Source organism: Calidris pugnax, unplaced genomic scaffold (assembly GCF_001431845.1).
Source record: "Calidris pugnax isolate Ruff unplaced genomic scaffold, ASM143184v1 scaffold8, whole genome shotgun sequence".
Lineage (NCBI taxonomy): Eukaryota > Metazoa > Chordata > Aves > Charadriiformes > Scolopacidae > Calidris > Calidris pugnax.
In genome coordinates, this window is record NW_015090830.1 from 1125963 (window position 1) to 1144274 (window position 18312).

Below are 18312 nucleotides of genomic sequence, written 5' to 3' on the forward strand. Positions count from 1 at the left end.
CGGGCGGGCGGAAAGGGAGGGGCGGAGCCAGCCACGCCCCGGCCCCCGGCGCCGATTGGTCCGCGGCGGCGGCGGGCGTGTCGCCGGGCCGGGTAATGAATGGAGGCGGCGGGGCGCGCGCCCCCAGCGCGCCATGGGGGCGGCCGGCGTGTGCGGGTTCTGGCGGCGGGTGTCGGGCCCGGAGGAGCGGCGGCTGCTGGAGCTGCTCTCCTGCGGGCTGGTGCTGCTGGGCGTCGTCTCCGGCCTGCTCCTCCGCTTCATCCCCATGCCCTACGGCCGGTACTCCTCCCGGCGCTTCGGCTGGCCGCTGCCCGCCCGCCTCGCCTGGGCGCTGCAGGAGCTGCCCTCCCTCCTCGTCCCGGTGGGGCTGGCCGCCTGCGGGGGGGACACCTCCGCCGCCTGGCCCAACCGCCTGCTGCTGGGCTGCTTCGTCCTGCACTACGCGCACAGGTGCGGCCCTTCGATGGGACGGGACGGGACGGGACGGGGCGGGGAAGGGGGCACCGGTGGAGCTCTGGGGTAGGGTCGGCGTGTCCCCTTCCGGGGGCTCCCGCTCCCGAAAGGCGGGGGTGGGGGGTGGTCGGTGGCGGGAGAAGCGCGGTTACTGGGGCCGGTCTTGATAGAAACGCCTTAATGCAGTTTTCTGATGGTAGGGATTGGTATTCTGCTGTTAATTAACGTGTGTTATTTAATGTAGTAATCACTAAAGCCTTTCCTGCTCCTTTCCGTTAAGGTGTTCTGTGACTCTGTGTGAGCTGAGCAAGGAACTGCCGCTCTGTTTGGCTGCGGGGTGGTGGGGTGCTGCGGTGCCTTTTGGAAATGGTGTAAAAAACGAGCGTTTGGTGATCTCTCAGCCTGCGGTGTCCTCTCCACCTAGAGCTCTGCCTCCTCTCACAGACCCCCTTCAAGCAGTGGCTTGGGCAGGTAGTCTTAAGGACCAGCGTTCAAAGAAGGGAAGATCAGGGCTGATGCTGGTATCAGCAGGATGCTGATATCATATAAATTAAATATTGTGAAACTGTAGCTGTTTGCCAGTGATGTCTTTCAAGTTGAACCTGACTATCCTCGGGATGCCTTCCAGCTCGCGATATCCAGTGATTCATTGCGATACCGGCAAAGCTGAGGCAGAGTGCCCCGTGCTGCTGTGTAGTCCATGGTATCTGGTAAAACTGCTTGGGAGAAGACAGCTGAGGTGGAGCTCAGATAAGATTTTTGCCGTTCTCTTCAAGCCATTGACAATAGTTACCAGTAATACTCTGCAAGTAGTTTTGCTCCTGTGCTAACACAGCAGAGGTGGGTTTGCCAGGCTAACTTTAAGTGAAGAGTGTGGCTGATACATGGCTGTTCTCCAGCGCTTGTAGCAAGAGGCTGTTGCTTTTGACCAAAAGTATTGCACACCCTTGCAGTCGAGAGGGATGTGACGTACGGTTGGGCTGGTGGCTGGCTGGCTCTGCAAACCCAGGAGCGTGTCTTTACTTCTACCTTTACCATTCTTGAGAAGTTAGAGATGATTGTCTTTGGCATGGGATCTTAACTAACGCTCGCTGTCTGGGAACAGCTAGAAACACAAGGCAGAAAGGTGAGCTGTGCCCCAGTTTCTCTTTTCCTGTCGCTTATTCCTGTTGCCAGGCTGAGGGACTGCTCTGTAGGTGAATATAGACTGGAAGAGACCTCTGTTGTCCAATTCCATTTGTTGCAATGTGGCAGGCTTTAAATAATCGTATTAATGAACTTATTATGCTTTCGGGAAATCTGTTCTGGTTTTGCTTCCTCTGGAAAGGCTCCTTTGAAGCAGTAGTCCTTGGGTAGCTGGAGTACACGTGAAGGATGCTCAGGCTTTGGTAATCCTGTTCCTATGTCATTCTAGATTGTCATTAAATCGATAAACGATTGGGAGTTGGCTGGTTATGAGGCAGGGCACAAAAATATTCACCTGCTGAGCTTGTTTGTTTACTCACATAATCCTCTGGGAGAAGCACTCAAGATATGTTTCCCAACTGGGATGGCAATTGTGGATTTGCCATATCTTTAACAGGTGTGATAGGGCAGACCAAGATGGTAAAGGCAAAGCAATTAAAGTTTTTAAGTAACTTGTAAGGCAAGGAGGAAACTGAGCTCAATTAGGTTAACTTCAAGGGGATTGACTTTCCCCCTGGAAGTGCCGGTGAACTTGGTGTAGGATTGTGAGACCTGGCTCTTTCCAGAAAGCTTGATGATACCACTGAGGATTTAGAAACAAAGGAGGAAAAAAAGCTGCTGTTGCCTTTACTGCTCTTGTCAAACTAATTGTCTTGGATAAAAAGTTCAAAATTTCTCTTGTAAGGGGCGAGAGGACAGGTCTTGTGATTTCAATTAGGCAACAAAATTAATATTTAGGTGTTAAAGCAAGTGACTATTCTTCTGCACTGGGAGGACTGAAGTCTCCACTAAGAGTTTGGAAAGCAAACTTGGACTATGGATTGCAGTTTTGGATCCCAAGAGTATCTTCTATTTGTTCATACAACAATTGTTCCTCCTTTGTTCACTATAGGTCGCTCATCTTTCCTCTTCTCATCCGGGCAGGAAAACCAACGCCATTTTTCACTTTTGTGCTAGCGCTTCTGTTCTGTGCTTATAATGGATACCTGCAAGGCCGGAGCCTAACCAACTATGCAAAATACCCTTCAGGCTGGTTAAAAGATCCAATTTTCATTACAGGTGAGTTAAAACATGTTATGAGGACATTAGAAGTAGTTTTTCTTTGTCTTCACAGCTTTTAATTTTTTATTATAATTTTATAATATCTTCAGTCCTGTTTTATAATATTTCTCATACTGTGACCACAATGACATTTCTCAGAATGTCAGTGCTAGATGAGCTGATGGTCATCTTTATTCTTTAATGCCAAAGTGAATATGGGTCATGTATTGTATTGTGGTCACAGCTGTAAAATAAAAAAATACAATACTCTGTATTGTACTCTGCATACTCCCTGAAGAACTGGACTATTATGTTCTAGTTCTTCAAAAACATCTGGCAGTGTCTTTAAGCCTCTGTTTAAATTAATTAAAAAAAAAAAGTAGAAGATTAGAAAACAACACTAGCAAGAAAGCATATTTGCTGAGAGCTAACAAAATACTTCTTCAGTGTATATAATAAAGTTACATGTGGAAGAGAAATGGGAGAGTGTTTACTAGTAACAGCCAAACAAAGTTCAGTAATCGGAAGCTGAAATGAGATAAATTTGCAGTGAAAGCAGGAATTTGGAGAAGTAAGACTGATGAGCCACCATGGTGGGAGGCTTCAAACAACTGATGTGTTCTCTGTGGAGCCTTAGCATACAGATTGACTGTCTGTTTTCAGATGTTTAGGAGTTAAACATGAGAAAGCAATAGCTTTTTATCTACACCAGTAATTGATTTCAAGCAGCAATACAGTTTTGACGTGGTTCCCTCATGGTTTCTCAGGACCGTGTGCTAGTTTAGTTCAGAGCAGTGAACTAATCTGTTTCCAGGGGAAATGGAAATGTTTTGTTGATTAAACCATGAGCTTGCAAACCAATGTGGGGACAAGTTCATAATCTTTCAGCAGGTACCTTATGCGTATGTGCCAATAAAAATCTTGTGAAGTCACCAAGAGTACCCATGATATCCTGAAGCAGGCAATGCTACAAACAGGGGCAATATGTACCTGCATGTTTCTCCCTTGGGTTCTTTCCTAATTTGTCTGCACTTCTAGTTGGAAATTCCTTCCTTCCTTTGCTTGCTTTAGCTTCATCAAACCCTTTGCAGTATGTCATATGTCTTTTCTTACTCCTTCAAATCCCCATTCGACTACTTCCTTCTAATGTTGATGGCTAACCCTTCAGCATATTGAAACGCTTTTCTTCACAGCAGCTCTGTGAGCAGTATCTATAACTCAAAAGGTGCAGGTGACAGAACATCAGCACCTAGTCTGTTGCATGATCTGGCAACCAAGCACACATGCCATCTCTACTCTCTACACAGAACAGACATGAAGAGAGCATGGGCATTGTCCATACCCGGGTGTGGTCGTGACCCAGGGATGATGATTAGTCGGTATGTCTTCTGATATCCATAGACATCTCGATGCTCCAGATGATCTTGTGCCTTCTTGGAAAGGCTAACCATGCAATCTGAGATGAAGCACTGGTTCACCTGAAGCATCTTCTAGGCACTTTCATTGAAGCTGTAGAAGCTGGTCGCCTTCTGTTTCTATATGGTATCTTCCACTCCATATTCTTGAAACCCAAGGTGGGAAGGTGAGCCAGACAGCAGTTACCATACTGTCACTCTGAAATAGCCTGCAGAGCAGGAGTTGGTCTTTGTGCGTGAGAGTCTATATGGGCGAGGGTGAAGAAGGCACTGGAACAACAACACGTACATACTCTTCTGTTGCATTAGGTGGTTTGGCAATATAGACCTAGTTACTGTCCTTCTTGTGCAAGTATTTTCCCAGTATGAACCCACTCCTTAACCCCCAGGTTTATCCTGGTGAAGGTGAAAAGCTTCTTGACTTTAATAGTCTCATGAGGTCACCTCTGTTGCGTAGTGCATCCTGTGGGTCTGAGAATCCACTGGAGCACGCTGTGGCTCCCTTCCTGTTTACATATCTGCATTTGCCTTAGGTGGAAGCCAAGTCATGCAGATCATGGTACATACCTGGCTCTTGACTTTGTAGAGTGCAGTCCTAGGGCTCAGCTGGGGTGAGAATTTGAGGGTGAGGACAGTGAAATACCATTCTCACAGAGGGTGGACACAGGGAATGTGGTTATGCAGTAGTTCAGGGAAAAGTGGATCTTCAAACTGGAGAGGGGTGCTGTGAAAATAGCCTATGCTCATGGGATTGTTGTCATCCACAAAGAGAGATTTGTTTGTTCCCTTCTGATGTGGTAGTTTTCAAATAGGAGGTGTAAAAAAAAAAATGCACAGAATCAAACTAGTCTTCTATAGTAATTGGACACTCTTAAAGCAAGTCCCAGTCTCTTTGCACTATCTGACAAGTTCTTAGTAGTTCATATACTCATTTACAGATACCAGTATGGAATGCACAGGTAACATTCTCCAAAATTACTGTGGCATTTCAGAGGAATCAAAGGGTGTCTCATTTCCTCTTTTGAGAAAGTATCAGTTCTAGGAAGAGTAATGAATTTCTAACTTTCAGTATAGGTTTTTCCTCATGCTAATACTGAAGCAAACTAGCAGAAATATTGTTTACATTTAAATGCAATTAATTTCTGTGCTTGTTATGAAATTTCCTTTCAGATTATTGTATGGATAGAGATAATGACTTACTTATTTAGTTGTATAAGTAACATCCCTTGTTTTCCAAGGTAGTCTCAATCTTCTGCAGCAATTAGCAAATTGATACCTAACTACCAGTGCTAAGAGAAGCAAACTATTTTTATTGCTGGATGCAGTTGGAGTTCAATAATCTGTTTGGGTAGAGATCTGTTTTGAAGGAAAACGTTAAAATGATTGGCTTTCTTGAAAGTAGAATTCAACAGCATTTGAATTATTCATCCTGTGTTTTCAAATGTTGTCATTATATGAATTGGTCTGTGAACTGCTCATCACATTCATCTAATCTGTTTTATGATGGTATAATTGTATTGAATGTATAGTTGAAAGAGTTATGATTAAAATTTTACTGTAAAAGACACTGTGGGTATGGCATCCACAGATGTGGATTGCTAGTGGAAACGTACTGCCCTGTGCAGTGTGAACAAAAGGCTAAGAAACGTGCTTGTTCACAGGACTAAATTTGGCTATGAGTCTTGTAATTTAAGCAAACTGTAACAAGCTCTTTAAACAAATTTTTTTTATTTGGATAGGTAAATATGGAAAGAGCTTGCATGCAAAAACCTCAGTTTCTCTGCGGTGTAGTTATTTCCTCCTAATCCATGTGGAAGCAGACAGCTATGTCCTTTAGGTAAACATAGCCCACAAGGGATTGAGGGAAGAAAGATGTCTGTCTTAACAGTTTGAGAGGCAAGGTCCACTTACCTTGGTAGCTTCACTTCAAAATAAGCTTAAGTCTTGGTAAACTATACTCTGACAGCCTACTAGTCCTGTAACATGGCCTTATACCTCTGGTTATACACTGATGGTCATACTACTGGGCTTCTCTGTATTGAAAGAGAATTGTCTGAAAAACACAAGTTATGGGTGCAAAAAGGCAAAGATTTCTGTATCTGGAGTGTGAAGTGACTTTGTTCTAGAAGCACTTCACTAGGATTTACTCCGTAATTTAAATAAAACGCGATGGCTTTGGAGATGGATTCAAAGCAATACCATCTACCATCAGACCCCAACGTTGTCTGCTCCTAGCAACGAGGAATACTTCCTTCAAAGGAGGATAGGATGTAGCCAGAGACTCAAAATGGAAGCATGAAAATACTGAATTTGTCCTGAATTCCTTTTGATTTAACCTATGCGGTTATGGCAACAAGGCCAGGTTGAATGGGGTTTTGAGCAACCTGATCCAGTGGAAGTTGTACCAGCCCGTGGCAGGGAGTTGGAATTAGATGATCTTTAAGGTCTCTTCCAACCCAAACCATTCTATGATTCTACGCAGAGTGCTACTATAATCTTGGTTTCTATGAAAACCTGGTATAAATGGTTAAGCTGTCTTGCCAAATGACATGAGAACAGTAAAAAGTGGACAATTCCTTCACAATTTTATTATGGCTTTCTATGCAATGAAATCTGCTGTAGAACTGCTAGTATATTGTCAGTATAAAAAAAAAGATGGGGAGGACAACACCAAGATGTGTCCATTTGACAGGAATCTGAATGGCTGATTCTTTCAGTGCTTAAAATCTTTATGTATTTGATTTTTCTATGTGGAAGTTAGGGAAATACACACATTACATCTGTATATGTGCACATGTATGCTTATGTAAAAGTCTAGCAACATAAGAATAAGCTTTATATTTCAAGTACTGTTTCTATCTAGAAACCTACTGATTACTGTGAGCCTTACTGACTGAAGAGCTCAGTGTGGGATTGGGATTGTGCAGGATGTCACTAGACTTGCTTATACTGTGTACATTATTACTGCTTTGAGATAATATGCCTAATGTGTGATAAGACTGTAGTTTGTTTTTTCTGATCAAGCACTTCAGCTCAGTGTATTAAAGATACTAATTTAAATTAAAAATTACTAATTTTAATTTCTCTTCAGGCTTTATAGGGTGGTTAGTCGGCATGGCAATCAATATTCATTCTGATCATATACTCAGAAATCTGAGAAAACCAGGGGAAACTGGTTACAAGATACCAAGAGGTGAGTGAAAATGTTACAGAAACTTCTATATCAAAAGAAGCATGTCTCCTATCAGGAGAGGCTGAGAGAACTAGGACTCTTCAGCCTGAAGAATAGAAGGCTCAGGGGGAATCTTATTGATGTATACACCTACCTAATGGGCAGGAATGAAGCAGAGAGAACCAGGCTCTTCTTTGACAGCACCAGAGGCACTGGGCACAAATTAAAACGCATGAAGTTCTGTCTGAATATGCTTTTTGCTGTGAGAGTGGTCAAACACTGGAAAAGGTTGCTCAGATGTTGTGGAGTCTCCATCTGTAGAGATACTCAAAACCTGACTGGTCATGGTCCTGGGCAACCTGCTCTAGCTCACTGCTTGAGCTGGGGGTAGTTGGACTAGATGATCTCAAGAGGTCCCTTCCAACCTCAAATGATTCTGTGTAAAGACAGCCTCCTAGAGCTTGGTGTATTTTAGGGGAAATAGTCATTTATGATAGAGAGGATACTGGAAATAGCCACCTGTCTGCCTTAAAAAGTGATTTCATAGCGTGGGAAACTTTTTCCTCTAAGCCAAGTATTCTAAGGGATCTATTTCATGATATCACATATATTGTGTGAGTCTTTGAATTTTTGACCAACTTTGATTGTATTTTTAAGAAGTGGTAAAAATATAACATGGCATTCCACAGCTTCCATGAGAATCAGCAGATGGGTGGAGAAGGAGGACTTAAATTATCATCCCAGCAGGGGGGGCAGGCAGAAAGCACTCAGCCACTTATGCAACCCTGTGTGGCTGGCCCATCTCATGTTGTTCCACGGGTGAGAGGGAGGTAACCAGGTGATCAGAGAGAAACTACTGCTGTGGTAAGAGAGAGACAGGGAAGAGAGGACAGAAATCCAAAGGAAGTTAGGCATTATAAGTTCTGGCCTTCATGGGAAAATGAAGGCAATTAAAGTACTTCTTACATAGCACTTAAGTGTTAATACTTATTGACATTTTTGGAAGCATTATACTCTTCCAGGTACATTAAACTCAGTGAGAGCAGAGGAATCATAGCTACCTCTGAATTCTGTTTCTCTGAGTTTTTTTCCTTTAGTTGTTGTGCTCTCTTGGATTTTAGTGATTTATTTTTTTTTAATAAAACTGGGAAAAATAGGTGTAGAAGACAGTAGATTGTTACTTTTCACCAAGAAGTTAATTTCATATCTTTAATAGATGTTAATCCAAGTGCCCATATAAAAAATTAATATTAACATACCGTGCTATAGTCAGTATACAAAAATTATATTTATTTTCTGAAGGAAATCAGATGTTATTTGCTACACAATTAGGAGTTGGTCTTTTTGATATTGCTTATCCAATTTAAGTGCTAGAATTCTGCCTCTCTTTTGTCATAAAAGCAAAGTAATTAAGGTCAAAACATGTCCTTCATTGCACTTAGCAAATATGTGTTTGTTTAGTCCCACTGGTAAAACACATATTGAGATGTTACCAATTTGTACACTGACTTTGGAATCAGGGTGAAAGTTCTTCTTTTATAAAATTTCCATCAGGTGAGTACTGACTGTTTATGCATAATTGGCCATAAACCACATGTAATGCAGACTGCTAATTAATTATTTCACTGAGTGTCAGGGCTGAAGTAGTAGACCTGGTGGGGGACAGGAACAAAAGGGCAACACATTATAAGATAGAGGATGAATTTGGAACATTAATCCATAATAATATTTTTCATAATTAACTTAATATCTAAATTACTTAGCATACAATGTTTAATTTCTTTGATCTAATTAACCCTAGGAGTATTTTTTGTGACTCTTAAAGGGGAGCATATTTTCCATTTTTGCCTATTTTAAAAAAGGTTTAGTTTATGATCAAAGAACCGGCTTGATGTCATTGTTAATTATTTACAGAGGCATGAAATCGCTCCTGATATTGGCAAATCTGCTTTCTTCCATGATTTAAAGAGGAAAAATAGAGCTGGAGAAGGTCTGTCTTAGAATGAGGTCTGAAGTGATCCTTCATAGTACAGCTCGAACCGAAAAACACTGCTTCTATTGCCTTTAAAATTATATAAATAGAGATTGGTGATATAACTCTTATTGGACTTACACCAAGAGATTGCATTGGAGATATTCCAAGAGCACTGTAATTCAAAGATAACTCTGTCCTGCTTTTAGGAGGAATGTTTGAGTATGTCAGTGGAGCCAACTTCTTTGGAGAGATCCTGGAATGGTTTGGGTTTGCCCTTGCCTGCTGCACCTTTGAAAGCCTTGCATTTGCTTTGTGTACGCTTTTCATCTTGAGCTCAAGGGCAAAACAGCACCACGAGTAAGTGTTTGTGTCTTTTAATTTCTGTTGTCTCTATGCCACACTTCATTTCCAGTTTACAAAATATGCCTCATCCCATGGAAATGTTGCAGAGCAAGTCTTGTAGAAGACTTTGCTATTGCAGTAGAGAATATGATAGAGGATACTCTAAGTAGTGTTAAGCACTAGCAGTATTTCAAAGGGATAGTACTAAGTATAAGGAGCATAAATCAGAGTGTACAATGAGATGGTCAAAATAATGGCCTTTAGATGAACATAGTTCATCCAGAACCTGTAAAGATTATAGACACATTTAGGAAAATTCTTTACTCGATCATATACTCTACTTTTCTTTGCAGCTCAAACTTGTTTCTATAATATTAAAATTTTGAAAATCACTCTCATGGTTTCTGTTACAGGCATCCTTTCTAGTTCAGTCTGTATCATATTGTCTATAACCAAATTGTGTAGACAATTTTGGGAGATGATATTTAATAAAGTCTCTGCTCTGTAATTAAACAGCCTGACTGAACGTACTGTGTTCATAATGTGACTTTCCTGCTAACAGAAATACCATAGTTTGAGAGGACTTGTTTCTTAAAAGAAATAGCATGTTTAAAAGAATTTGAACACCTTAGTCTTATTTTGGTTCCAACCAGGGGGGTTGGAACTAGATGATCTCTAAGGTCCCTTCCAACTCTAACCATTTTATGATTCTGATTCTTTGTGTATTGCGTTCTTTAGGCTCAAATTCCGTGGTTGGTTTCTGTCTATCTTAAGTCTTGACAGAACTCCTATAGGGCATTATGAAAAGCACAGCGTTGGTGAAGGAAGTAATTTCCACTAAAGGAAAATCCATAAAAATGGAAGAGGGGTACAGGAAAAAAACAACCCCAATTGAACGTAGCAAATCCATACAAATGAAGACATATTTTGGTATAGCTTGGTTAGTGTGAAAAACCTAGAATAAATGGCTGGAAAGGATAAATAGCATAATGCTGGTAGCCCACAGTTGCAGGTAGTCATGCACTGCATATTTTGTTCTTTGCTTATTCCAGCTTCAATCTTGCAATTAGCTATTGATAATATGAATACCTGCATCTTTGAGGAGCAAAGTTAATTTCCTCCTTTTTTTTTATTTTGGAGAAGCAGAAGAATAAATATTTGAAAATGGGAGTAAATTTATTTATTATATAAGGTTGACCAGACAAATAATAACATTTGGTAGCACTGAGTATTAAGTCTTTTAAAATTGTCTGGATTTGAAAATAGTGATGCTCTTTGAGGGAGATTAGCAGTAAGGCTAGTGTGATGTTTGTCACACTCAGTTTGATTATCTACATCCTGACTGGAACTGAAGATGTTCAGGACAGGACTGTCCGTCACCCCAGTATGGGAAGTATCTCTTGCTTCCACATGAAGTCATTATACAATTCAACATGTTATCCTTTTGAAAGTCTCTGCTCCCCTCTGCTTCTAAAATACAAATACTCAGGATGGATAACAATCTACATTTTACAACAGGCTGTTGTTTCCCTGGCTGCTCTTGCCAGATCTGTTCAGTTTCATTTCCCATTGCTGGAAGCAGTAACTTTGTTTCATTATAGTTGGTGATGAGAAGTCATTAGTATGAGGGTAGTAAGTAGCAGTTTTCTATCCAGAGTAGGTTCTTAAGGCATTTTTCTGGTTTGTTGCCAGAAAATATATGGATTAAATTGACCACAATATAAAATTACTTAATTTCCTGGACAGCATTTTGAAGATTCAGTGCTCATCAGATTTCTCTCTTTGTTTTTCAGGTGGTACCTTGAGAAATTTGAAGACTACCCAAAGTGCAGAAAAATTGTGATCCCCTTTTTGTACTGAGCTGTGCTTTTAACACTTTTTGGTGAATGCTTCTTGCAACAGCTAACGCTTTGCAAGTGTTGGCTGGTTAACAACGTCCTTCGATCATCACTGTGACAAAGCCTTTATATCAATGCTGCTATTAGTTGCCGCTTTTCCTGTTAATGAAAACCCAGGATCTGGTGGGCATGGTGAATAGGAACAGAAAGGCTTTTCCAACAGCAGAGGTCCTTCACAAATACATTGGGCAATGCATCTGAATTCATATCATGGGAAGTACTGTACAGGACTTCTGATGCTTCCTTTTCTGCCTACACAGGCTTCTGCTGTTTCCACTCTTACACAGATATGGACGCTCTATAGATAATACTTAATGCCATTTACATAAACAGCTGTAGTGCTATATTTCTCAAATTGATTAAGACTGTCATCTATCTCTCAAACTTCATAACAAGCTCAATATTCAATATGTGTTTTCTCACTCAACACTGTTTTTAGGCCAGTCCAGCACTGTTAACAACTGTGCAATGTTTTCTAACTTACTTTATTAAAAAAACTTAGTATTTTTATAAAATTTCCTTGCTATGCTTTTAAAAAAAAAAATCAAGTGTCTTCCTTCTCCTGTTGATAATAGTCTAGATGATTTTATATTCCAAAAATCTGGAATCTTTTAGTGCTGCTTCATTAATGTTGGTCCTCACCCCCCTACGTTTTTCTTCTGAAGGACTCCAGAAGGGTTTCAAAGACATGATGGGATCTCAAGCATACTGACTTTAAAAAAAAACCAAACAAAAAAAAAAACCAAACCAAAAAAAAACACACAAAAGCCCAAAATGCTGCTGATAATATACTTTGGAAATCTATGGAAAAAAAACTTTTGCTGAGTGTTCTCTGAGCTGTTTACACTGTGTATGTTATGTTCTTCAAAACAAATTGGTAGTATAATTTTGCCAGATGCTGAGTTTTACAGGGTAGTATTGCAGTAAGCTTTCTCTAAAGTTTAAAATTCTGTCATTGATGTGTTACACTGCTGTGGCAATCAAAGTAACATATTTGATGGACTTTATGTTTAGAATTGTATTTATTAATTTAAAAAAAAAAAGTACCTTCAGGAACACTTGTGATCCAAGCTTCTGCTTAACAGCTGTTTCTTCTTCTCCTTCCTGCCATGTTTATTACAGAACTTACTGCACTTAAGTCTTGGCTTTCATTGAGGATTTATTCAGTGGTATAAATAAGTGTTAAAAAAATAAAAATAATCTTCTGTTATTGACTGAAATAGTCGAAGGAGGGGAGAGAAACTACTAGTCCTGCTGTGATGAGAACTTACCTACAGCTAAGCACTTGGACTGACAGTCGCTCCTCATAATGTTGACTGGGATGACTGATCCTGCTCTCAGCCGATATCCAAAAAATCCAGCTTTGGGAGAACATAGGAATACTCATTCCTTTGCTAGTGTTATTACTCTATTCTCAAATTGTTTAATAACATCCTTAGTGTTTATGCCTTTCCTTAGTGTTTTACATCCCTGGTTTTTATTGTCACATTTGAATTTGACACTTGATCCTAGCAGTCTTGATGAACACTCTGTTATGAAGTTCTCCAGGGAGAGCATGGTGGGGAGAATGATTTATTCCTCAGTGCTAAAGTGGAGTTAGTGGACAATAAAAGTTCAATAGGATTACTTAAAATTGTCTTCAGAATGTGCTTTAGAAACCTAGTCTAACATATTTAGGTATTTCTATGCCATATCCCATCCCTGTGGCAGTTCTTAAAATCTTGGTGGCTAAATCATCCAGCTATCAAAATCTGTTTTAAGGGTGGGGTGGAGAGAAAATACTTTACGAGGTTCAGAGAGCACCATCTAGTCTGTGTTTAAATAATGCTTACATAGTTTATGGTGATTTATTATCTTGCATCTTTAGCGATATTTGTTTTTAAAAAATCACTGGTGGGACAACCAACCAGTAAAAAAGATAGGGGTGCAGCACTTTAGCCTCTAATCTGCCAACCTTCGTTATTTGTTTTTTGTTGGGGTTTTTTTTTTGCCTTTTCTGAAAATACAAGGATTCTTTTAATAGTAAACAGTGGGAGAAGCTGCTTAATGTTCAATACGTCTCCTTATATTCAAGAGCTGTAGCTCTCTACTGCGGTTTTTACCATCATTTACAGAAAACTTATTCTGATGTCTTGGTTTTACTCTGGTGCTATGCTGCTAAATATTTATCTTGACTAAAAGTTTAGCTGGTTTGCTTACGTAACGTCAATTCATGGTTTACCTGTAGCAGGATGGGAATCTGAAAAGTGATGCTCTGACAGCTTACCCGTGTTCTTTCTCCTTTTACAGAAGAGGAAAAGCTAAGGTCTATGGGATGTGAATGTCAGTTTGTTTAGAAATTCTAGTTAATTGGACTATAAAAAGCAAAAGGTTTTGTTCTTGGTGTGTTTATATTTAGGTTGTCATTTTACTTCTGGAACCTTCCTTAAGCAAAGTACAGAATTTATTGGGAGCAGTTCTTTAAAGAACAAGTCTTGTGAGAAGCGGCTGAAGGAACTGGGTTGTTTAGCCTGGAGAAGAGGAGGCTGAGGGGAGACTTTATCTCTCTCTCCAGTACCTGAAAGGAGGTGGTAGCGAGGTGAAGGGTCTATTCTCCCAAGTAACATGCAATAGGACAAGAGGAAATGGCCTGAAGTTGTGCCAGGGAGGTTTAGAGTGGATATTAGGAAAAGCTTCCTCCCCAGAAGGGTTATTAAGCATTGGAACAGGCTGCCCAGGGAAGGGGTTGAGTTCCTGGAAGTATTTAAAAGATGTGCAGATGTGCACATCGGAATGTGGTTTAGTGGTGGACTTGGCAGTGCTAGATTAATGGTTGCACTCTATCTCAAGTGTCTTTTCCAACCTAAATGATTATACGATTCTTGTATTTCAAACCCTGGGTACACTGGTGAAAAGCATACCATCAACTCACTCAAATGCTAGAACTGCCTTTTGTTTGAACGATATCCCATTTATTTGTCATACTTCACTCTTGCTCCCTTCCCTTTTCAGCAGCTTTGACAATTTTTCTGTTAGAAAATATCTGGTACTGAAACATTTTTCTTGAAATTACATAGTGTGAACATGAACTCTGTTCTGGGAGAAAACATGTATGCTTGCTATTGGGTATAATATCTGTAAGAACTTGTAACAGAGACACTTCTATTCAGACTGTCTACATCTTTTCCAAAAATCTCCTACCAATAAAATATGTTTTGCAGTGTCCTGCTTGAATACTTTTTTTTTTTTTTCTGTTAGTAATCCTTGCAAACCTGTAGAGGTTGACCAAGGCTGTTGTACCATTAATTTTGTTATGCCGAATGAGGTCTTGAGGACTGTAATAGTAAGGTTGTTCTAGAGTAGCCTAGATGCCATGTGAACTAGATGTTGCACTCAAAGTAATTAAAAGTGGCAAGATCAACTTGTCTAGTGATACATGTAAAACAAAGTACATAGTTGAGATGTTCTATGCTTGTGGTTAGAGCAAAGATTAACAGAAGCAGAGGTTACTCATTGGGTTCCTCTTCTGCTGCTAGGTCATGGTGAACTTTTAATTTGGAGCAACTGTAGCACCTGCTGTTTCAACTATTTTAATTGTTGTTCAGCAGCATGTCGTCTTTCTGAGGAATGAAGGTTGTGTACAAATGACTTGTCATACAAACTTGCATTCTTTCAGCAGGCAAGAAATCCTGAATGCCTACCACAGTTTTTACAGCTTGTTTGGGAAAAATACCTCTAGCAAACACCTGTTTGTTAATTGAAATGTTAATAACTTTAGTATGGGGATGTCCCAGCCTGTTCTATGCTACTAAGTTTTACCAATAACAGTTGCACTTGTCAGGGCAGCCTCTCCTACATAAATCAGTCAGTTTTGTGAGGAAAGCAGACCTCTGGGTAAAATTGCACCACTCCTTGTAGTGATGCAATGTACCTATCAACATGTATGTGCCCACACACATGCTGTGGAAATTGTCATGCAAGACAACTGAAGGGATAAGCCTGAAACAAGGTTTGCATCTGAGAGTTGTGCAACTGTTTAGCTTCTTAAAAAAACAACAACCCCCCCCCCCCCCCCCCCCCCCAAAAACCCAACCAAAAAGCCAAAAAACTTCTAGATTAGATCTGTTGCCTGATTTACCACAGAATCATAGAACACCAGGTTGAGACATCTCAAGGATTATCTGGTCCAAACTTTCTTGGCAAAAGCATGGTCTAGACAAGATGTCCCAGCTTCCTGTCCTGCTGAATCTTAAAAAGTGTCCAATGCTGGGGAATCCACCACTGCCCTTGGGGGATTATTGAAATGGCTGGCTGTTCTTATTGTGAAAAACTTCCCTCATGTCCAATCCGACTCGCCCCAGGAGGAACTTGAACTCATCTTTTCCATGCGGCTCCTTGTAAAAAGGGGTCTCCATCTTCTTTGTAGCCACCCTTTAAATACTGGAGTAAGGTCTCCCCTAAGCTTTCTTACTTTCTTGATTTGTTACCCTTTAAACTCTTGGTTAAAAGGATCTCTTTTTTCCTTTACCCTGTTCAACCTCTTTGCTATTATGCTGTAAATTCCTCTAATTTAAAAGCTTTTTATAAAACACATCATTCCTGTTGCTATCGATTTTTCTCATTGTTATTTGCTCCTGATTAGGCAAGTGTTTATGCAAGTTTGTTGTGGGTTGACCTTGGCTGGATGCCAGGTGCCCACCGAAGCCACTCTATCACTCCCTCTTCAGCTGGACATGGGGAGTAAAAATATGATGAAGGGCTCATGGGTTCAGATAAGGACAGGGAGATCACTCACCAATTACTGCCATGGGCAAAGCAGACCTTACTTGGGGAAATTATATTTATTGCTAATCAAAAGTCAGAGTAGGGTAATGAGAAATAACAAAAAATCTCAAAACACCTTCCCCCACCCCTCCCTTATTCCCAGGCTCAACTTCACTTCTGAATTCTCTATCTCGTTCCCTGAAGTAGCACAGGGGGACAGGGAATGGAGGTTGTGGTTAGTTCATCACATGTTGTATCTATTACTTCTTCCTCCTCAGGGGCAGGACTCCTCGCATTCTTCCCCTGCTCCAGCGTGGGCTTCCTCCCACAGCAAACTGTCCTCCATGAACTTCTGCAATGTGAGTCCTTCCCATGGATTGCAGTTCTTCATGAACTGCTCCAGTCTGGGTCTCCCACAGGGTCACAAGTCCTGCCTGCAAAACTGCAGCGTGGGCTCCTCTCTCCAGAGGGCTGCAGGTCCTGCCAGGAGCCTTCTCCAGCATGGGCTTTCCACAGGGTCACAGCCTCCTTCAGGCATCCACCTGCTCCAGCATGCGGTCCTCCACGGGCTGCAGTGGATATCTGCTCCATTGTGGACCTCCATGGCCTGTGTGGGGACAGCCTGTTTCACCATGATCTTCACCACAAGCTGCAGGGGAATATCTGCTCCAATGCCTGGAGCACCTCCTCCCCCCTTTTCTTCACTGACCTTGGGGTCTGCAGAGCTGTTTATTTCACAGATTCTCACTCCTTTCCCTGGCTGCTGTTGTGCAGCAGTTTTTTTTCCACTTCTTAAATATATTTTCACTGAGGTGCTACCACCATCACTGATGGACTCAGCCTTGGCCAGTGGCAGGTCTGTCTTGGAGCTGGGTGGCATTGGCTCTATCAGACGTGGGGGAGGTTTCTACCATATCTTCACAGAAACCACCCCTGTAGCCCCCCTCGCTACTGAAACCTTGCTGTGCAAACCTGATACAAAGTTTTATTTTATAAAATTGAAAAATAAAACAATTAGACTTCACTTGTAGGCAAAAGTCTTTTGTCAATTGCTTTAAGCTGTTTTCTTAAACTGAAACTGTCATGCAATGTGTTGTGAGGTAGACATTTCAAGCCTCAATGGATAATATGCTATAATTGCTACTTTTTAAAGGGTTGCAAACAAAAGTCCAAAAAGGTGAAGTAATTGCACTTTGTTTCCTAATCTTTCATACTAGATAATTGCCACTGCAACACTTTTTAATTTCAATTCAAAGTAGACAAAACAGGCAACTCCTTTGCAAATGTGACCCCATCTCCTACTGCGGCTAAATCTCAGGGATTTTCTTGAATATTTCATTTCTGACACAGATCCAAGAAGGTAAATTACAAGTCCATTGCAGGTAACAAACCATACTTTATTTTTCATCAAGTAATAATGTTATCTTCTAGCACTTGTCTGCATTAACACTAGGCTGACTAGAAACATGAACTGATTATCTAGATTACTTTGTAACATGTAAAATCCAGTCAAATGCTGCTCTCAATTGCCTTATTGTGGCACTGCACAGATGTGGACTTATTGGGTACCTATTGCATCATAGCTTCCAGTCCCCAGTAAGCACTGCCTAGAGCAGAAATCACTAGTCACAATAGCAATTTCAAGGACAATCCCCTCCTCTAGTTCAGGGTATGTTTCTCCCAGATGTGGACCGCAGAAGCAGGCAAGAATACACCCCCAAAAAAGCACCCAAATGTCATCAGCAGAGGTCTTCACTAGTCATCTGTGTCTTTGTTGCACGTGTAAATCAACAAGGGATGCTAACCTTCCTGCTCATCATCCTCTGCCTCCTCCAGCCCCCAGTATGGTAGCCCTCAGTAAGGTGCAATAGACCAGTTCCTTGCCAGCACCTGGGCCATAGACCCTGACTTGCTACCATGGTGCTCAGTCGTGCAGGCCAGGAAAGATGGAAACTCACAGAGAGAATTTTTAAATTCAGCCTTTCAGAAGCTTACAATTTTGGGGGGGGGGGGGGGGGGGAGGGGTTTTTTTGGGGGTTTTTTTGGTTTTGTTTTGTTTGTTTGGTTTTTTTTCTTGGGGGGGGGATA

At 41.1% G+C, this 18312-nt stretch overlaps 1 protein-coding gene across 1 annotated transcript in view; it reads left to right on the forward strand.

Moving 5' to 3' along the window:
* SRD5A1 (steroid-5-alpha-reductase, alpha polypeptide 1 (3-oxo-5 alpha-steroid delta 4-dehydrogenase alpha 1)) overlaps positions 1 to 14694 on the forward strand; it is a 14820-nt gene extending 126 nt beyond the window's left edge. The window contains 6 exon segments of the mRNA XM_014940764.1: positions 16 to 90; positions 92 to 450; positions 2531 to 2697; positions 7186 to 7287; positions 9448 to 9598; positions 11377 to 14694. Of these exon segments, the coding sequence (XP_014796250.1) occupies positions 16 to 90; positions 92 to 450; positions 2531 to 2697; positions 7186 to 7287; positions 9448 to 9598; positions 11377 to 11443 (921 nt within the window). The 3' untranslated portion in view covers positions 11444 to 14694.
* The last annotated feature ends 3618 nt before the right edge of the window (positions 14695 to 18312 follow it).